The following is a 21,886-nucleotide window of genomic DNA, read 5'->3' on the forward strand; positions in this document are numbered from 1 at the left end:
CTTACAAGATTCTTTATTATAGATTTATGAGCGTGTTCGCTGCATGCAAGTTTTCTCATGAAGTAGAGCTGTAAGGGTTTTGATATGAAGAAGCTAGACAAGGAGGAAGAGAAATGTGAAATGATGAAGATGGCTCCAGGTTTGTCTACCTTTAGTCCGGTATCTTTTATTGCTTATGGGTAGGAAAGGAAAGATGCTCTCCTAGTGTGTTTTAGTTCCCCTCTATCTTCCATAAAAGCACTTAGCAGAATGCATTTAAAGTAGATTTGGATTGATTTGTGGAAATGGTGCAGCCAAAGCACTGTACTGAAAACTTACCTTCTGACTTCAGGGGAAGGCAAGGATTAGCTTCATAGTTGCACAATAAAAAATGTGAAGCTGGCATTGCAGATTCCGTTTTTCTGAATTCACATCTGTGCTATTATCTTCATGTTTTGTTTGGTATGGCAAAGTGATTCTATTAAATATAACCGAAATCTGCAATTGCTGTGAAATGATGATACTGGTACCAATTCTTCCTGAAGATCCTCAGTGGATATTTTCTTTCCTCAGGTTACCAAACTCATAAACTCTCAGCTGAGTAGCACCTAGCAGGCCTGTTCTTAAGCAGACAGTTTCAAAGGTTTCTCTCAGAAGTCAGTATAGCAGGCAATGCTTTTCTCTCAGATATTGGAGAAGCATTGTGGCCTAGAGCTGTAACAGAAATTTGTCTTCCAAAAGTAGAGAACAGCCTGTTTTTATACCATCAGCCTTCTATACACCACTGTAAAGAGACATTAGCATTTCTATTTCAAATATAAGATTAGAGGAGTAGAATAACACCCTAAGTATAAAACAAAGTTTTCATCCCTGAAACAGCTTGCTTTTATTTTTGCAAGTTATTTCATCGTCAGTCTCACATAGAGACTGACTAGTGTTGGCAACTAGTTTATTGTTGCTGGACTTTCCTGAATGTCATCCAGAAAAACAAGGGATTCGTTGAAATGCAACCTCATCTCTTCTTGCAATGACCTTTTTGCAATGAGAAACAAGTGCTTCTTTTCTTGCTCAGCTAGGATTTTAAAATGGCATGTCGCATCTGGCAAGTTTTGTTTTATTCACATGCTTGCATTTAAAATTGTCTGTCTTCACTCACTGTCATTTGTGCTGTGAGTCAATCCGTACAAGTGCTGATGAAAACTTGCATTTATACAAGCGTATAATGGCATGTTGTCCATTCCCCTGCTTTGTTCACATCTGTCAAAAAAAAAAAAGTCCAAAATGCTCTGTCTCCTTTTCGCTTGGTGTAACTCACTGAATTACTCTACGTGTTGCATTTCCTCATATAGAACTTCATCTTCTGGAGTGAAAACTGTTGTGTATAAATAATAATTCAGAAAATATTAATTGATCAGAATTTAGGATTAGAGTGACTCCATGTACATGAGTTTTGGATGATACTTGGTGACTTAAATGTAATATTGAGTGCCATCTGATACATCCAGAAACTCACATGGGACTGCTGGATATTGCACAGGACATAAAAGGGAACCCATCACCTTCCAGAACAGTAGACTGAAGAGTAGGATGCCTAAAATGGCACTGCACACCCATATTTAGGTAAATGAATACCATCCACAAGTGTGACTGCTCATCTCTTTTAAGAAAATACATGCATGTGTGTACACACACACACACAAAATCTCTAATAAGCTAATATTCTATGTATGAAAACTTCACCTTTTATGCACTGATGGTATAAGGAAAGATTAACGAAAGTCAGTAGACTCTGATTAACAAAGCAAAGACATTTAATAGCTTAAATCAGGTCACTTTAAATACAGTTCATTTCTTTACTTGTCCATTCCCTCTCACTCCACAGTAGGAGGCAGAAGTTTGGTAATGGTCTGGTGGCTTTCACTGTTTGAAAAGTCTTCAAAGTCATACAAACCAAATGTAACTGACTGAAGTTAAGCTCTGGAATCTATACATCTAAAAAGATACTATCTGGCTTCTCAGAACAGCAAAGCATCTGCAGAAACCTCAAATACCATAACTTGTTGCTATTTCTGGGCATGAATGCTTCCCAGGGAACTCAGGAAGCAGCAAAAACTGTGGGTCTGTATTTCTCTTTCCTTTTACCATCTCCACCCTCATTTCTGAAGTACTCTTGATACCAAAGTTATCAGGGAAGAGTTTCTGGCTACCAACTCCTCCATAAAAGCTTTTTTTTTCTGTAGCTAGATCAGAGCTTTTACTGCTGTGTTCTTTTCATTATGTTCCCTTAATTTCTTCGCCATCCCCATTTCTCCTTGTAGGATTTAAAAGCATGGAGTGGGTGAAGAAATCTTACTATTCGTTTTTGAGTCTAAACTGCTTGATCATTACTTTAATCATCATCTGAGCAATTCAAGACCTCAGATGAATGGAGAAGTTTGCTTATCACTTGTGCAGGCTGCCACTTCAATGGTCTTTGAAAATTACAGGTTTAAGTGCTAGTTCTTTTAGGATCTGCTGTATAGGGGAAAATGAAAGAAGCTCCTTATGAAATATAAAGGTTTTAAAAATTAAATTATTGCAGAAAATTGACAAAGTGAAGCACCAAAATTGTAACACATCTTGAAGGCAGAAGTAAACATCCTTTAAAGTAGCTTGCTTAGAGAATCCATTTGCTCAGAAGTCTGCAGTCATCTATTGATTTATTTTTTTGTTTTGTTTTGTTTTCCTGAAGGTGACCTCTTAAGTATTGGTCACCAAGCACAGAGGGGGGAAAAAAGTGCAAGTGTCCTGGCCAGACATTTTCAGTAGTTGCCCAGAAACACTGCTTCCTACTTCAGCCAAGCTGACGTGTGTATGAATGAGCTTTGTGGAAACACTGAACTTTTTGCAAGGGTCAATATGACTGTTTTGTCCGTCTGTCCCCTCCAAGTATGAATTCGGTAACACAGGTTACTACATGTAGTAGCTCTGCATTGCTGTCTCAAATCTTCAGAGCCAAGAAACATTTCTGTCATTTCTCCAAAGTTCTGTGCAGAAGCAACGAAACCTCTTTCTGCAAGAGTATTCTTCCTGCTACCTGATGTCAGGTAACTACAGAAGCTCATGGTAGACTCTTTCACAGTAGCAATGAAAAACAAGAGGTCCTTTAAGGTGTTGCCTTCTGCCTGAAGTAGAGGAAAGAAAAATGGTCCTAATAAGGGATTATGCTGTTGCTGCAAATCTGCTTGCTTTGGGAAGAAAATCTTTAGTGCTGATTGCCTATCTACTGAGTGATTGATCCAAGCACTGACTTATTGATCATAAAAAAAAAAAAAAAAAAAAAAAAAAAAAACATAACATAGTTATGTGCCTAACGCAGTTGTGGAAAGAGGTTCTTTAAAAGAGGAAAAAAATCAAAACCAAAAATCTCCCCTCCGAAAGACATGGGTTGGGAGTGTTTTGCGTAGAACCTAATCCAGCCAGTACGCTTACAGGAACGCCTTCAGATTAAGCCCCAAACCAGGTCTGAAAAAATCATGCAGATATTAACGTAGGCTCAAAAGTAATTACAACCCATTCAAAACTAAATTATTTCTAGGCATCTGCATAAACAAAGTATTAATCTGTCAAACTTTTGACATTAGCTGTTTCTTATATTAGTGTAAAACCAGAAAGCTTGGGGATTACAATTCTGGTTTTGTCTGTCTCAGATTCAAGAAGGGACTCAAATGGTTTGGACCCAGGACTGGGTTTTGAGATAAGGACAAGTTTCACTAGTGCTTGGCTGCTTTTTGTTTTTGTTTTTTGTATGTTAGACCCTTTGTTGCACACAAACTGAAAAAAAAAATAGTGGAAATGGTTCTCCTCTAGAACAGAAAGTGTGCTTTAGATATTAGTTATTATGTGGCTGTTTTTCTACAGACTGGGGCATGAGAGGCTGGAGAGCAGCCCCACAGAAAGGGATCTGGGGGTTTTGGTCTACAGCAACTTGAATCTCTGCCAGCAGAGTGCCTTGGCAGCCAGGAGGGCCGACCGTGTGCTGGGGTGCATCAGGGACAGCGCTGCCACCTGGGTGAGGGAAGGGATTGTCCTGCTCTGCTCTGCTCTGCTGGTGTGGCCTCACCTTCAGTGCTGTGTGCAGTTTTGGTTGCCACAGTATAAGTAGGACATAAAGCTATTAGAGTGTCCAGAATAGGGCTACAAAAATAGAGAAGGGTCTGGAGGGGAAGATTTCATGAGGAGCAGCTGAGACCCCTTGGTTTGTTCAGCCCCGAGCAGAGCAGGCTGAGGGGAGGCCTCATGGCGGCCTGCAGCTCCCTCAGGAGGGGAGCGGAGGGGCAGGCGCTGAGCTCTGCTCTCTGGGGACAGCGACAGGACCCGAGGGAATGGCATGGAGCTGGGACAGGGGAGGGTCAGGATGGGGGTTAGGGAAAGGGTCTGCATCCAGGGGGTGCTCGGGCACTGGGACGGGCTCCCCAGGGCAGTGGGCATAGCACCAAGCTGCTGGAGTTCAAGAAGCCTTTGGGCAGTGCTCTCAGACATCTGGCTTCATTTTTGGGTGGTCTGGTGTGCAGCCAGTTGGACTCAACAATCCTTGTGGGTCCTTTTCAACTAAGGATATTCTGTGGTTCTGTGATCGTTTTAGAGAGTGGCATTAAAGCCTTGAAGACCGCTTGTTGCAAAATCTGGATCTAATGTTTCTGTTGGTTATGGTTAATGTTTGTGGTGTAACAGCATGTTATGGAAACACAGCTGCCTCTGTGTCTTATAATGTAAAGGCAATTCATTATTTACAGTGTTGCAGAAAAGGCAAAATTGTTACTACAAGAATACATACATACATACGCTGATACATACAGCCATTCTTCTGATGCGACTTGGTTGCTGCTTTGTGGCCTTAAAAGAGCAATTAAGGAGAACAACAGAACTGTAGGTTGGTTTTTGGGTTCCTGGAGTTTCCCAGTCCTCAGCTGTTTGTACTGGCATCTATTCCCACAGTCACAGGATCACAGAATCATCTAGGTTGGAAGAGACCTCCAAGATCACCAAGTCCAACCTCTGACCTAACAATAACAAGTCCTCCACTAAACCGTATCACTAAGCTCTACATCTAAACAGCTTTTAAATCTTAACAGAAGAACTGAAAAATGATATGGTAGTCATCCCCTTACACCATGATTCATCCTTAGATGCTCACAAACCAAAGAAAACATTTGTTCTGTAGGCACACCTCTTGCGACACACAACAAAACCAAGGTAACTACAGATTTCTCAGAAAATCTTCACTTTATTTTCCTTGTTCATATGATGAAAAATATTGCATACAGGGGATATTCAGACTAGTGGGCCTGCCTACATTTAAATCTAATAATGTGAAATGCATGTTTTAGCATATAACAGACAACTGTAAGTAAACTTAATAGGAACAGAATATTGGTTTGGAAATAAAATGACATTCATTGTCTGAATGGTGTTTCAGAATGGAAATGAAAAATGTGTAAAGCATTTGTTAGAATTACAGAATATATTGCTCAAAGTCATTTGGTGTCCTGATGATTCATTTCCCATTATTCTGTTGTTATTCTTTAAGTAACTTTTTAATATCTAGTTTGGCCATGCCTATTGCCCATCTGCTAGTTTTCAGAAAAAAAAATATTTTGATGCAAAACAGTTGGTCAGGGTGGCCTACTCTGTGGTTCTTCCTTGGTTATGGGCTTCATTCTGCAGACCTGTCTTCAGCAAAGGTAAAAATGTAAAGACAGCTGTCTTACAGGAATGCAAGTCCCTACAGTAGTTACATTTCTGCATTTAAAAAAGCAAACAAACAAAAAAAAAAAAACCACATTTTTCAAGACTTACTCTGCAAGACATATTTCAGCTTACTACAAATGTCAGACTGGTAGAATAACTATTTGCCAGTGTTTACTGTCAATTTTTAAAGAAATTTTACAAATAATTTTTGAGGCTTAATTATGGTCATTTACCTAAGGTTATTCTAGATGATGTTCAGAAGTTCTAAAGAGTCAGGCATCCATCTCTGATTGCTTCCAGGCCTCTGATACCCAGCAGTTACGTAAGGATTAGGGCTGGTTGGGACAGTTCCAGCAAAGAAATAGGAAACAACTGCCTTTGCTGCAGTTTCTCATTTTGTTTTCAGACTGACTATTTCAGGTTGATGGTGTGCTTTCAGTAACTGCTTGTGATTACCATCTGAGCTTTGCGTATCATCTGAGAAATGGAACCTCAAAAACAAAACACCACCGAAACAGAGTGGGAACATTTAGGTGGTACTAGATGCAATGTGACGCATCCTTTCTTTGCACAGCCTGAGGTAATTTAGTTGCAGAACAAGATGGTATAATTGAAGACGAAAACCTCATCTGCACACTATATGCTGTACAACTAATATTCCAGACATCTCATTCAGCATTGACAATAACCGAATTTTGGAAAAGTTCCTGTTTTTATTGCGTACTTTGACACCAGACTTTTTAAACATCTTTAAGTTCACTGTGTACGTGCCCACCTGTTTTTTTCATAGCGTTAACTTCGATCTGTAGTAACTGTTGATAATGATAAAAAGTGGCTTTGAAAACAAACTCTGTCTACAGTGTTTTTATGTCACTAGGTGACAGTGAAGTGTACATTCCTACTTTGTACTAGATGAGTAAAACTTAACAGGTAGAACTCAAGATAGAAGTGACAGAACTCAAACAAGCTGACTGACTGCCCTGTAGCTAGCCAGTGACTCTGAATATTGGCCAGATACCTCTTGGACAGCTCCAACCCAAAAAAGACTCCGTGAAGAATCTTGGGTACAGATCTTTGTGGTTACTTGAGTAAGGTGAAACAGAACTACACATTTTCAGACTATGTTGCTATTCTTAACGCAACTCTGAGAGTTTCACTCCTGGTTTTGCTTTCACATCTATTACTTACTGGGAAAGTTCTGTTGTAAAAGAAGGTGCTTTATGTGAGTAGAAAGGACGCTGTCCAGTGGGGTGTTTGTTTTGTTTTTGATTTGTTTGGGTTTGATTTATTTTGTCTTATTTTGTCTTGTTTTAAACAGAGGTAGAAGCGTGTTCCACTTTAGTGGGGTTTTCATTGTTTATTTAAAGGTATGTTTTCATAATGTAAACCTTAATGGTGAGGACAAAGGCAGTTATGCTTGCTAGAATTTTAGAACACAAATACACAGAAACAACTTCTAGTTACAAATACCAGCCTGAAAAAAACTTCACACTTTTCTTCTCCTCGGCACGTGCTTGTCAACATACATAGTTTGTACAATGTGATCAGACACTTCTAGTTAATGCTCACACAACCAAAATAGATTAAAGGTACGTACTGAATTTTTTAAAACAGTACAGGTTAAGCAATCTGGAATTTAAGGCATGTTAGAAACAGAGGGAAAGACTTTGTGCTCATTTATTCAGTTTTTAAATGAAACAAAAATCTTACATAGCTTTCCAATTGACAGTCAGAAACGGATCTTTTGAAGTAGCAACACTACAAAAAAAATCCTAGTTTAGGACTATGAGAAAAGCACTCAGCTAGAGAATGGGACTGGTTTACTTAAACAAACAAAAATCCCAAACCAAACAGTAGATTGCCCCCACTGCATTTATGTAATTAAACTTCCAGCAGTCAGCTGCTTACTTTACAACGTCCTTTAAAACTTCATTGGGGTGTTACTGCTCTGGTCTGTAAGAATTGGCCTTTATGTCATTATCAGTGTTTATGTAAATCCTGCTGCATGGGATGCAAGTTGCAGACTCATAACAGAGGACAAAACTGTCATGCAGCCAGAAGTCTGATTTCATTAGTTACGTGCATAGTACGGCGGAGCTCCCTTGCTGTGATCCTGCAACATGCTCTGCTTTCCATGCATGTGCTAAGCATTCGCACATCAGCTCACAGGTGTTCTAAAGAGCACTTGGGAAACTAGCTCATTTATGTCCTGAAAGGCTGGCAAGTTCTGTTCTCAGTCCTTGTTCTTAAGATAAATTCTTACATACATGTATAATAGAAAGCTTGCAATTCTGCAGTGTCTGTTTAGCTAGCCTAAAGAAATTCTTGTTAAGTCCCATCACCGATGCCAGATGAACAAGGGAAAAAGAAAACTGAAGCAGCAGAAGTCAGGATTGTTTTCTATTAATCATTGGCTTCTGCTCTATGCCTTAAAATTCAATTTTTGTGCTTCCTGAGCATGTAGGTGGGGATTTGTTTTTGCCAAGCCACTGTTCAGCTTCCTAGTAATCATATACAGGTTGTCAGAACTGGCCTGTTTCCACATGCGTTTGATATGTAAACCGACTGTGCTGGTCTTAGGCTGTGGGGATGGTAAGCTGATGCTTCCCAGCTGCTGGGATACACGAGGTATTTCAGGACAGTTTCCTGAAGAATGTTCTGTCCTGCCTCCTACGCTCCCCATATTTTTCCCTCCAGATCAACTCCTTCCCCCTCAAAAACATTTAATTAGGCAGTGATGCCTAACGTCTTATTCCCCTGCTGCTGCCCCAGCCCAAGCATGACATCAGTGATGGAGCAGGGTATGTCAGCTTCCCCATGGCAAAAAGGGGCATGAAGTACGACAAACTGAGCTGAGTAGTGCTCAGAAGGAGACAGGGCTGTGCTACAAGTTGGGCACATTAAACAAGTGGAATGGAAACTGTTGAAAAAGGCAGGTGGTATCAGCTGCTTGGTGTTAGCTAAGTGATAGATATCTAAGTCAGGGGTGCCAAACCAAGTTTAAGAGAAAATACTGAGACAGGGCAAAAGCAGACTGATCGTGCAAGTCAAATTCATTTTAGAAGGTCCAATGGAAAGTGATTGGATCTCAGAAGAATGAGGTCAGCAGCTAATGCAAAGGAAAGCAATCCGCTTTCTTAGATAGACAAATTGCACTGCATTTGCCACAGAGCAAAAAGCATCCAGAAGGACTGTTATTTCAGTGCAGCTTAAGAGCCGCATCTTAATCCGTCTTTGATAATTTGCTTCTTTAGATACACCCTTGAGTGCATCTGGCTATAAATAGTCCAGAGGCCAGCAGTCAAGAACAAAAGGTGCAGAGCTAGTATCATCACCTGTTCATTTGGTTTTTGCCCTGCTTTAAGGGTTAGCAAAAATAGCATAAGCACGGCAATTCTCTTAAATCCAGGCTTTTAACTCCTGTACTTAGGGAGTTTTAGGAAGGCCAGTCAGTCTGCCTTCAGAACTATTTTGGGCCATTTGACCAGCGTAAGGTAGGTGACACAACAATAATAATGTACCTGATGACCTAGTGCCCTTCTGTGGCACTAGAAGGGTGGTGTTTCTTTTCTCTCTCATTCACAGTCAGTGAGGAGTGTTATACAGTTTCTCACCTTTAACCCTTCCTTACCTTTGCTGGCTGCCACTGGTGAGGGTTGGATTTCAGAGGTCACGCGTTAAGTGAGGCAGCCTGAAATGTCTGTGAGGTAACACTGGTTTTTAAAAAGCAAAGCAAAAACCAAATGGTTCGGAGGGCAGATGGAAGTATCAATAACATTGACATTTACATCATTCAGAAAAACTATTGAGAAACTGTGCTCCACGTCACGGTTCAGTCAGGAAAAGAAGCTGCAACAATCAACAGAGATCCTTTTAATCGTAGCAACATTTGCCCACTATACACAAAATACCAAAAGATACAGGGTGAATGGGTCATCGGGGATACTGATTTACCGGTTACAGGAACATGACAAATTCAGAGTCCGACATCTACTTACACTTCTGAAAAGCAAATAGGCAACTAGAGATTCACCTAATGTAGGTAAAATTTAATGAAGGATCATTGATCGCTCACAGATAGAGAATTTGATGCAAAAAAGACCACTGACTTGTGAAGCCTCTGTCCATAGTTTAGTAGCTATTAGAGTGGTATTTGACTTCACCAACGGATAAGAAAGTTTGATTGCTGTTTCCACCAAATGTTACTGAGTGAGCAGCCGGGGTCACAGGGAAGTGGTTTGGTTTTTTTTTGCTTTGTCCTTTACACACACGTAATAGCCTGCAAAATGCTAGAAATAACTTGATTAAATTTTATTTAAAAGTTGAAAAGATCTACCTGAAGCATAAGTTTAGCCAAGGCCACAAAGTCATGTGAGTTTTAAATACATGTAATATCTTACCATGCCAAAGCATCTCAAGGTTTTTTTTTTTTATAGAAGATCTACAATGCCACTGTTAAATGAATGGAAACAAGCAAGTCTTTGGTTTGAGAGGCACCAGCCAAAACATTCTGGCAACAAAACCAAGTAGCAGAGAGACAATGTCTGGAAATGGAAGAATGAAACAAGGTCAATAAAGAGTACCTAAGGCACCTTGTTTATAGTCATCTTTGCTACACTCCTTAAGACCTCCAAATAATATATAAAACTGCGAATGCTAAGGAATGTGAAGATGAAACAGCAGAGGACAAAATAAGTTACTCTTATTCCTAGTAAAAATTCCGATGATTGAAGGAGATGAATAAATACATTTCTCCGAGTGATAATGAAGTAAGAAGAATTAGAGCTAGGAAGATGAGTGAAAGGAGGAACCAGTACCATTAAGAGTAAATTCATTTGTTAGTCATGAATTGCCAGTCAAAATGAAGTAGGAAAAAAGCCTGGGCACTGAGATGTAGATATATTCTTCAATGTCTAGTGCATTTCTCAGTCTCAAGTACTATAGAAGGTGGGAAAATAAAATCCCCCTTAATTTAAAAAATAAAGAATAGGAGAGTGCAGTCTGTACTCGCTTAAGAACTATACAGCAGGAAGTGCAAAATTGACCCTGCAATGTGCAAAGGAGAACTTTGAAGAGGGATGGGAATTCAGTTTATTCTACAATAAATATTTTTAATTGCCAGCTTAGTTGGGACCTTCATCAAATGCAGCACGTAGTTGACTGGTAAAATACGCTACATCTGAGGATAAAACGGTTGCAGTTTTGTTTTGGCCCTTCCTCCGTGCAAATCCAATTTAAAAGGGGGCGAGGGGTCCATGACTTCTCTTCAATACTAGATGCTTTGTTAAAGTGAGTCAGCTGTATTGAGTCAGTTCCCTCTTTTTATGTTAGCAAATAAAGCTTATAATTAAAACACTCCTAGAGTCTTCATCATTTTTATGTTTTATATTCTCTGTTATATTATAAAATACGGTATTTTTCCTGAACTGGGTGCAATGTTCAGTTTCCAAATTTATGTTCCCTTCCTTTTGCTAGCCAGAAAGGGAACTCATCCTTTTGCCTGCTCTTCAAGACCAAAAGAAAAACCTCTATTCATCTCAATCTCTGGCCTTATTTGAGCAGTTCATTTAGGCAAACCTCTGAAAGTTTCAGAATGTCATGAGAAATTGGAAGGAAAGACTGAGAGAGGCAGACTTAAAATAGAACAGTTTCAGTTGGAAGGGACCTACAAAGATAATCAAGTCCAACTGTCACAAAGAAATCTTCAGGTTTCCCAACGTGTGCAGCAGAACAGGAAGTTAGGGTAGCTGAACACTTCACGGGACATAAATACTTCCAAGTTTTTCACATAGTTTTGGGAATATCAAACTAACGTCTGCAATAGCCAGAAGCCTGGTTACATTTTAATGTGTATTAATTAAAAAACTGTACAACAGCATTTAGTGTTCATGAAGATGCACGTATGACTGTTACACTTTTGGCATTTTTAGGAAAGCACATCAAGCTTTAAAGCAGAATGAGACTGCATTGTCTTTCAGTACCTAGGTTACACTGAGAATTTGTGCTCACAAAGTACAAAAAACCACAAACATTCTTCTCAGTGTCTGTTTTTACCTTGCATTCTCCCCTCAGGTATGGCCCATTTCCTGTTCCCTCGGAGCTACCTTTGGCTATGTGGCTGGTCTGATTATTGCACCTCTGTGGATACACTGGAACCAGAAGCAGCTTACATACAAAAGCAGATAACTGGAGCAAAGAGAGACAAGGTATTTCTTTGTGCAGATTCCATACAGACTGTGCAAACGTTTTTTGTTGGGTTTTGTTTTGTTTTTTAGATATATATGTATATGTGTAGTCAAAGCCAGAAGACTATCCAAATTCAGTTAGAGTATTTCAGGCCAAGCATCTCCACTCAATAGCATCACACAGATGCAGTTTCAACATGGTGCAGTTTTTGCTTCCTCTAGACTATGTAACCCTGAGAGATTGTACCTTCCAGTCTTAATAAAATATTTGTAACAGACGTGGTGGCTTCTTATTACAAGTTCATTGAGTTTGATTTTATTCCTCTGGATTTCACTGGTGGTAGAAGGCAGAATCATAGTTTTAGCTTTCACACAAGTTCGCCGTGTACCTTAATGCGTTGCATTTAAATTCAGTAGAATTTCACAGTAAGCCTGGCCATTGTCAAATGTATCTCACGTGATTAAACAGCAGTTTATGCATCTTGAGCCTATCCTCTTCTTCACCGTGTGTTTCTTTGGAGTCAGAATGGCTATAATAGCTTCATCAAAAACAGTCTTCAGTCCCTTCTGTGTTAAAGCTGAACACTCCACATAGCAGTAGGCTCCTATCTGTCAAGAAAATAAGTTAATTCAGTAGCAATCTACTTCAGCTGTTCAGATCTCTGCATGTCAGAAATTTGTTTCTATAGTGACACCACGAAGTTTGGCTGTGATCTTGAAAATTTATCTGAATGCGCTTCCTCCTGTAGGAGACACTAGATTTGTGTTTTCACCAAAGATCCGGCATTTATTTAAGCTGGTTTGGTTTATAAAGGAAGCGTATTAAATAAACTCTTTGTATTGGCAGTGGGGTCCTCAGGCATTTTTTATAATTAAACAGCGAAAAAGAACGATATAACCAATTTCCGTTTCAAAAAAAGTCTCTGTAAAACTGTCCTGATAAACAGTATCCATGCAGTGTGTTAAAACAGTGTATAGCATTCTGAAATAATTTCCTAGAAATGCTTTCAACATCTTGCTTCAAAATGGGGCTTGGACAAGATGACCTCCAAGAAGGGTCCCTTGCAACCTCAACCATTCTGTGAGTTTTTGATTTTAATTATCTCCGATTCACGCTTACATAGTTTTTAAGGAGTTTCTAGACATAAATTTAGAACTATTACTAATAAGCTAGTGCTATTCCATAGATCTAAGCTGTATTCAACAATATAAGTAAATATTGTTAACTGGTAACTAGTCATAAGGTTTCATATGCTGGCTGGTAAAAGAAATGTAAAGAAAGAAAAGTCAATTGCAAATAGATGTGATTTTTTTTGCTTCTTTGCTACTTGATTTCATTTAGGAGTATCCAGTTTACCTCTTTTGCTAATTTCTGTCCTTGCTCCGCAGATAAAGGCTTCTCTTTCATATCATTCAGTCTTGCCAGAGTTTTTGGGTCATCACGAAGATCAATCTAGCAAGAAAGATTGAAGTCATGTTGGAATAGTTTTTCTAAACAAAAGTCAGCAGGTTATATGACATCCTCATTTTAGAGCATAATTATGTAATGGAGTATGGCATGTAAAAAAAAAAAAAAAAGGTGTCACGTCATGGTTCAGATTGTGGATCCTTACTGCTTCAAAAGCTCTAGAAATTTAAGCTGTGAGTTTGTGAGCTACTTTTAATCCAGAAGGACCACACATTTACTCCCTAATTCAGCTCTTCAGTTAGAATATGAGAAAGTTTATCTAGCAGTGACAGCAAAATTAACCCAAATATAATAGCAACATGTTGGTCACTTCATAATTGAAGGCCAGTCCATGGCCCATGAGAAGCAAGAGGAAATTGTCTCAATTCTCCCCTAGATCCTTTGCTTCCATAAATAATGGATATGAGCAATGGTTGCTGACCAAAGTATTCCAAGTAACATTGGAGAGTTATTAGATGAACAACCTTTATTCCTACAATAGTGCTATGTTAGTATGAACAGACACTTCTATTCAGTAAGTCCCATGACTTGTACAGAAAGTCACCCTGAGGGATGCAGCCAACCTTGCCACCCTGTTTACAATGTACAGATTTTAACAAAATGAAAGTCCCTTATTAGAGAACAACACAGATCTACTCTTTTCTGGCAATTGTTAGTGCTGTTCTGCAAAGCCAGAAGGAAGTGCTGCTCAGGTCCTGCTGGATGTGAACTTTCAGCCCAAAGAAATCATACAGTGAACTGATTGATTTAAATAAACTAGAACAGAAACAGATATACCTGTGTTCCTACTAGTAAAAAGGGAACATTAGGTGCATACTCCTTCAACTCTGGTACCCATTCTTCCTTCACGTTTTGAAATGAAGCAGGGTTTACCACTGAGAAGCAGATAAGGAAGACATCGGTCATAGGATAAGATAAAGGTCTCAGACGATCATAGTCTTCCTGAGAAAGAAAAATTCTGTTATCTGCAATCCTAAATTGTTGCTTGTATTTCATTAACTGTATATTCAGGAACCGTACTCCTATTTCAGGAAGTTTGTTGAAGCAAACTTTCTGAGTGTTTACAACTATTCCAGGTTAGTTAGTGTGGCTGTGAGAACAAAATCTGCACATAAGAGTAAGTATATGTGAATGTAAATATAAAAATAATCTCAGTGTTAAAACCGATAGAAACTTACCTCTGTAATAGAATATGTGGAAGATTGCTCTTTAAAAAGTTTTAATTTAAAGGAAAAAAAATGTTTACAGTCCAAACATACTTGCAGATCAGAAGTTAGCATCTGTTTTACCAAAGAAAAGTTAGCAGCTGTGACTGCTACAGAGCCACCCAGGTTATACAGAACGAGGCTAGATAAAGGCTGCTTAATGCACTTAACTTTATGTGCTCTTTTGGATTGTATGTAGAAGTGATACTTGAGTTCCTCCTTAAAATTTTCTTTCTGGCTAAGAAATTTTACTGTCCTGTACTAATGATCGGGGCAGAGGAAGGAAGGATCAGAAGGGAGCTCCTTTGTCCAGACTCTGCTTTCTGTAAGCAAGCTCAGCAAACAGCGGGAAGGAACAGGAATTAAAGATCAAGAACACTATCAAGGGAACATTAATGCCCTTTGGGAAGAACGTGTCGCTTTGAAAAGATTATTATTTGGGTCATTTAGAGCCACAGCATTTAAAGCCCCCAGTCCTACTGCCAGTGCATACAGTACCCTGGCAAGAGGTACTTGGGAGCACTGTCCCTGCTGTCAAACAGACACAGTCCCTCTAGCAAGAGAGACAGTGGGGTTTGCCTTACATTTTAGCTAAGGCCAGGAGGGAATATGCCCAGCTTCTTTTTGCAAGGATTCTTTCCGTCTGTAGTGGTGAATCAATGCCCTGTTATTCCTACCTTAGACTTTTGTTTTTTAATATATGTCACTAATACTGAGCCCTGTCATTGCCAAGATGGTGAAGGATGACAGGTTTCTGCCTTCTCTTCCGCAATAAACACCAGTGCCTGGTTAATCAGGGGGCTAGGCAGCCTCTCTCTTCGCCACGTAAGCTCCCCATCTTAATTAAATCGCACAAATAGCAGAATTACTTGTTCACTGAACGTAGACAGAAATGTAATTCAACTCCATGTTTGAAACAAGCCAGAAAATCCAATTTTCGTTTCCTTGGCAGCTGTCACATTACTAGATTAACCTATAGTTGCACCCTCAAAAAAGCCCTTCTTTGATTAAACGTTAGGTTTTTAAGGTTGTGTCAGTAGAATTTAGAAAACATGTGAGAACTTTCTTCCAGAACAGCTTCTGCTAGATCCATCTTTTCATCTGGAAGTCAGCAGCTATGGGAAGAGGACTGTTAGCATGAAACGGAGAAGAGACAAGAAAAGACATGTGGGAGCAAGCACAAGAGGAGATCCTGTGCAAGCGAGGAGGCAACCACTGGCCAGCACTCTCCGGTGTCCCCATTTGGGCAATTTGGGTTATACAGACTTCGCTGCCAGTCCTATACACTCCGCAGTTTGGTCAGTAAGCCAGAGCATGCTGAACTGTGAACACGGACACACCATTTCACAACCCCAGTAGCCGAAACTACTGTGAAGCGTTTTGACAGCCCTTTTGGAAGATCTGCTGTTTCTCTACTACTGTCGGGGTCCTGTCCTGTTTCAGAAGAAAAACCTAGTAAGCTTGTCTTTTGAGCCATTATGGCTATTCATCATAGAAAGCAGAAATAATTTTTTTTTTAAAATCACAACTCCATCTCAAAACTATTCCACATTCAATTGTTTGTGTGTGTGCTTTACGTTTCACTTAGAGCCTGCTCAGAGTTGCCACTCTGTTTCCTAGGGTGGAGATCAAAATCCTAAAAGAAGCTTCCCAACTGCAAATTAGACCGGTCCCCAGAGTACAAAATCTGCGTGCAGGAACACTCGCACAGATCCGTCAGTTGCTCTCCAATTCAGCTCTACTAAATCATATGCGGGATATTACTGGAAAGGTTTTCCTAAAAAAATAAAAAGTAGTACAAAGTCCTAATTTATGCCTACCACCAAAGAGTTGCCTTTACTACACAACATGTTTCGTAAAAATCTCTCACCTGTGTTACAATACTGACCACGTTACATATTGCAACGGAGAAAACATTTTACTGTCGCCAGTAAAATGTTTTCCTGCTAGTCCATTGACATTAAAATATCTGTGAGTTAATCCATTTCAAATTACAGACAGACGGTTTATTCTTGGCAAATACTCATCATTTGCTAATCCCAAAGCCAAGTTACCTTTGCATGATTTACTTCAAAACTTTTACATGTAGTTTAGCATTTTTAAGTCCCACTGGATACAAATCCTTGTACGTTTGGCCACATCTTGGCAGTGCACGTGACGTCCCAAGTGTTCACCGGTGATCATCCGTGAGTGAGCAATTTTAGTGCTTTTTAAGGAGTGCTGATTGCTGATCTGTCCTGCCCCTGCTATTTATACGCCTCTGGATTTATACCCTGCTCCGTCTGCACTGGGCAAGCTGCGGGTCCAGCCTGCGTAATTAAGATGTTAAACTGAAGACAAGTACAGTGTGATTGGATACTTTACGTACCACAGCCAAAGGCGTACGTGGTATTCGCTACAGTGACTTCACTGCATTGACGCTTGCTTAAATTAACAGAGAATTTGGCTATACCCGCCAATCCTGCTGCCTGAAACAAGCCAATGCTGTCAGGCTCTCCTTCAAACCTCACCTGTGCTATGACAAGTGTGTTCATATTGATACTCATAATGGCCTACCACCGCTTGTTTTAGTAAGACAGGTAATTCTAATGTAATCTTCCCCCACACCATCAGTTTTAAAGCATCCAAAACTTGGCTATTTTTTATCCTGGTCCTTCATCCTCCTAAGATAGAGCCTGGCTTCAATGTTAGCAGCCTCCAGTGGGCCGTCTGTGTGTTAAGGCTCCTTCTGCTCTCCAGCAAACCCCCAGAAAATAACAATCCAAACTGAAAGCCTTCTCTGGCGTATTGCTGCACTTGGTAAAAGAACCTGAAGTACCACATGAATTTAGGCTGCATATTAGAGAAGCCTGGAAAAAAAATCTGATCGCTTCAATTATAATTTATTTCCTGAATCTAGTGTAAGGGAAATAAATGTGGCTTATTCTAAAATTAAATGCAATGGCAAAATCCAATTATCCTAGTCAGTCAACATAAATTCCAATTTGAGTGCATGGACACACGGCACTGTACAGCAATTAAACTTCCAATCTAACTGGGGGAGGCACTGCCTATATATTTAGGCATTAAAAATATTTAAAGAATTTAACTGGAATATTTTAAGAATATAAATAAGATGGGTAAGGAAGCCACTAAGGATCAGAATATGCACTAAGCTCTCAAAAATTCCAGACTGTGCTGAAATGGCTCGTTCTCCAATATTTCCTGGACTTTAAAACAAAAAATGTTCACTGTTTGCTGAAGCAGATAAATACAGATAGGAAAAAAAACATGCTGAAAATGTAAGAGTTGTAATGACTTTAGGCAAATTGGTTGCAAGTATGTTGGCTTAATCAATGTTATATGGTGCTGTGATCTATGGACACCCCCTTGAAGACACTAAATTGCAACAGGAGCATCTGTTTTTTAAACAGTACCTCTGCAGTAACCCAGGACAGCTGCTAACAGAGAGAAGACATGGCAAAGGAGACAAGATGGAGGAACTGGTGACTTGGCTTCTCAGCTGCAAGCTGGGAAGGACTGGTTTCGGGTTGGTTTTGTTTTGTTTTTAGGAGTGGAGAAAGGAAATCCATACTTTTAAATTTTCATTTCCCTCTAGTTTTGATTTTCTATGGGTACATCTAGCATTGCCTGTATCTTTAGCTCCTTAAAGTCTCTCCTGTAGATGTCCCTTCCATCTGCTAGAGTAACTCATTATCTGCCTCTCCAGTTTTCTGCTGCCTTGTGCTGGAGTACTGAATCACCGTTTCTCATCGTATTTTGGTTGTTCAGGTGGATTTGTCTTAATGCATCCAAAATGTGGCTATTTCTTTACCTGACCTTTAACTTCTCAAAAATAGAGGAACTTTTTTGCATGCAGACTGAAGAATGGCCTTGCATTTCTGCAGCTGTGTATTGGTCTTCATTGCAAAGGTTTGCTCAAACCAAAAGCAGAATGCAGTGCTGTATTTCAAGTTGTCTAATTGATTTTAAATTAATACTTTTGCCCAGTTCCATGGATATCATCTGGGAGGCATAGTTAAGAACACAAAAACTGTATTTCTAACTCTGCAACTAACATAATATGTCGCCCTGAGCGAATTACTATTCTCTCTCTACTTGCATCTTCCCATCTGTTAGGGTGTCCCAAAGGGGTTTGCTAGCTTAATAATGCATTAGTCTTTGCAAAGCACTCCAAAAGCTTTTGATGTACACAGCTTACGTGCAGTGGGATATTTTTTAAAAATAAACTCAGACAAACTGAAGTCTAATGATCTCATAAGCATGATTTTGTTTGGTTTATCAGAAAACTGAATGCAGAGGTGCAGGCATACCTGTGATCCCACAGTATTAGAGCCTCTATTTTATGTCATCCCCCTCTTCCCTGACCAAGTTAAAGTGGTGGGGACTGAGGTCCTCACCCCTCTCTCAATACTGTGAGACCACAGGCCTCTTTCTCCTCCTCTGGAATGGGATTAGGGTCTCTGTATCCCTTTAGGAGAGATGAAGAACAATTAGAGAAGCCTTCTTGCAGTCAGGACCGTCCCACACCTTGACCAAGACATTTGGGGAAGTGCACACCTCTAAGGTCTGCTGTTACAGGCAGTGAAGAAGACGTGAACCTAGATCATTCTGTTTTCCTTGCAAATATGTGGGCTGTTGTCCTTAAACAACCAGCAGAAACCAAATTCCAGTACTTCATTAACACCAGTGGCTGGGGCTCTGAGCAAGGTGTGTCATGCTTGTGTCTGAATTCAGGCCTCACTTTGTACTTTGGCAGAAACAAAGTTAATGACTTGGAAAGAAATGTAAAGTATACATCTCCAGTCACATAATGCTGACAGACTTATTAAACAAAAGGAGAAGCCTACTTCTTTTGTATTCTGAAAAGGTATAAGGTGGATGGAGGGGAACAAAATAAAGCCTGAGTGGTCTCTGGAAGAAAAACTGGAACTTGACAACTCTGGGTTTGTGCCTCTGCGTTAGCAACCATCTGTTGCTTTCACAGCTTACAACAGCAATCACAAGAGGAGGTTCTCGCTCCCAACCATCTGTTTTTAGAGGGGAAGCCAAAAATAGACATCAGGCGGAGTTGCTAGAGGAATGCAGCCTTCGTGTAGCGCAGGGCAATGACAACCGCTGCTCACAGGGTCTCGGGGAGGCACACAAGCGTAGCGAGCTGCTTTCTGTGGAGCCGAATCCCAGCTGTAAGACCAAGTTGTAATCTGCTCCATAGTAGGATGGTTGCAAATACAAACATATACAAGATTATACAGTCCATACAGATTGCCGAGCTCTAATTTTACCATTTTTGGAGTGCATTTCAAACCTATCCAAGGTTCCAGTGTGTGTAGTTTTCCTCCTAGTAAAGAAATTTCCACTTCAGTAGGCCCCTGGTAATATTTTGGTAAATGTAACGAGCAAACCGTAACAACTGTGGTGTCTAACACATCCCCGGGGACTTAGCAGCAGCTGACAGCTACCCCAGCGGGCAGATCCTACTGTCTCCCCCAGACTATTTGGGATGAGAGGCTGAGCCGCAGCCCTGCCATAAGCCCCAGCGAGCAGCTGCCTGCCCAGAAGCAGTGCAGGAAGGTTTCAGGTGCCGGGCTGAATCACGCTGTGGTTTCTGATTCTACTACGTACTAGGTGGGGGAGGAGAGAGAGGGAAGTGGGCTGTACTGCCCTATAGGAAGCACAAATTGCTTCCCTGCCTTAAAAACCAGCTCTCTACAGCATTTCAGCACGGGCTGCGTGCACTCTGTAGCCCTTTGCAAGCTGCAGCCCAGCCTGAGGCCGCACGGCCTGACACCGCTGCCGGGCCCGGCCTGAAACACAGGCCCTGTCCCACAGATTGCTACGTTTGATTTTGTGATTTCCTACATCTGCAGACAACCTCCAGCTGCCCCTAGTTTTGGGACATGCGAAACAGGGTGATCACTGCCTGGCTGCAGGCCCCCAGACCCTTCAGTGGCTTCTGGCGATGTGGCCCACACGCCCAAAGGCAGGGTCGGCCTGTTGGGGCCTGTGCTCTCAGAGGTTTCCCAGGGAACACAGAAAGCGGCTGATTTGGGTCCAGCAGCTATTTTTAATTTATAGAAAAGGCTGCAGGAAGACAGGCTAAATGCTCTCCCATTGTATTCTAAAAATGAAGTAAACCGATGTAAACCCATCTCTAAGCTCCTGTGAGGAGAGCTGTTCACAGGACGTATGAATTATACATTGAAAAGGCCCAGTGTTTGCGAATTAGGATTTTTCTTCTGACAGAACTTCCCTTCTGGCGTATCTGAGATCTACGCAGCTGCTTACACGTCTGAAATGCTTTTCTGTGTAGAGAAATAACCAGCTGAAAGATGGAGCCTATTAAGATGGATTTTAGAGCCTTGAGACAAGGACGGAATATGCCCTTTATTATACATAAAAATGCCTTTAATTGATCAAAATTGATCCCAGTCTTAATGTGGGTTTAAGTACCATCCAAATCCTACATCTTGGCATGTGGTGCTGCTAAACTATTTGCCTAGACAGTCTCAACAAAACACTGCTCTCTATCACCACAGTAACTTCAGCTTGCCAGCCTCTTCCTGGTGTTCTGAAAGTAAAAGTCTGATTTTTCTCTGCAAGACTTAGTGTTTTAGCATCTTTAACATGGATTCAGCAGACTGCAGGCACTACCAGTGAACACACTTTCACTCAAACACACCTAGGGCAGTTGCTCAGCCACCAGGAGCTCCTAGGAAGCGGCAGGGTGACTGCCGTGGGCAAGCCCTTTCACTCGTTATCCAGCAGAAATTGCGGCTCGGAGGTGCTGTGCTGGTTTCCTGCTCTGTCACTGACCTTATGAGTAACACTCTTCCCACACCAGTTTCACACTTGCTCTGCGAAAGGAATTCACCCCAGTTTTGGTGAGTGTGGCCAGGAACAATCAGGGGTTTTCATTCTTTCACATCGGGTAATCAGGGAAAAACAATTAAATTCACCCTGGCACAGAGGATCTGGTCAGCACCTGCTGTTAGGAAAGATGGGTTCTTTCAGTATGTTTTTACAGGAGAAAATGACTGTCAAGTAGTCTGTTTTCACTGAGAAAACAAGCCTTGGAATAGAGGTGGTTTAATACAGTTATCTGTGTCACGGCAACAAAGACTGGTCAGTCAGGGGTCCCGCTCCCTTTCACTTTTCACAAATAAATCCCAAAAGCACATTCTTCAGTCCAGTGCTGAGAAACACAGCTTTGTAAGACAGAAGACTAAGACTTCATCACACTGACTCTGCAAGATTAATTCCCATCACACAGCTGCATAGAGGGCATAAGCTGCCACAGTACCTTTGCCATCACGTGC

The 21,886-nt window shown here is 40.7% G+C and overlaps 2 protein-coding genes across 7 annotated transcripts in view; one reads left to right on the forward strand and one right to left on the reverse strand.

Moving 5' to 3' along the window:
• The window catches only part of PIGF (phosphatidylinositol glycan anchor biosynthesis class F), a 24,904-nt gene extending 8,786 nt beyond the window's left edge, over window positions 1-16,118 (forward strand). Inside the window, exons 6-7 of one of the 5 annotated variants that reach the window (XR_014691596.1) lie at window positions 23-139; window positions 4,957-12,172. Coding sequence is in view for 4 of the 5 variants with exons in the window: in XM_084514869.1 (XP_084370995.1) it covers window positions 11,782-11,895 (114 nt within the window). In the remaining variant the exon portion in view is untranslated. Of the gene's footprint in view, window positions 1-22; window positions 12,173-15,639 lie in introns of those variants that run through there. The other 4 variants (XM_084514869.1, XM_084514868.1, XM_084514870.1 and 1 more) reach the window with 4 other exon arrangements.
• The window catches only part of RHOQ (ras homolog family member Q), a 22,108-nt gene continuing 7,268 nt past the window's right edge, over window positions 7,047-21,886 (reverse strand). The window contains exons 3-5 of one of the 2 annotated variants that reach the window (XM_084514872.1): window positions 14,140-14,304; window positions 13,252-13,347; window positions 7,047-12,499 (exon numbers count right to left, since the gene is read on the reverse strand). In XM_084514872.1, the coding sequence (XP_084370998.1) occupies window positions 12,467-12,499; window positions 13,252-13,347; window positions 14,140-14,304 (294 nt within the window). In that variant the 3' untranslated portion in view covers window positions 7,047-12,466. Of the gene's footprint in view, window positions 12,504-13,251; window positions 13,348-14,139; window positions 14,305-21,886 lie in introns of both variants that reach the window. The other variant, XM_084514871.1, reaches the window with a different exon arrangement.

The sequence above is a fragment of the Aythya ferina genome, assembly GCF_964211825.1.
Source record: "Aythya ferina genome assembly, chromosome: 3".
Classification (NCBI taxonomy): Eukaryota; Metazoa; Chordata; class Aves; order Anseriformes; family Anatidae; genus Aythya; species Aythya ferina.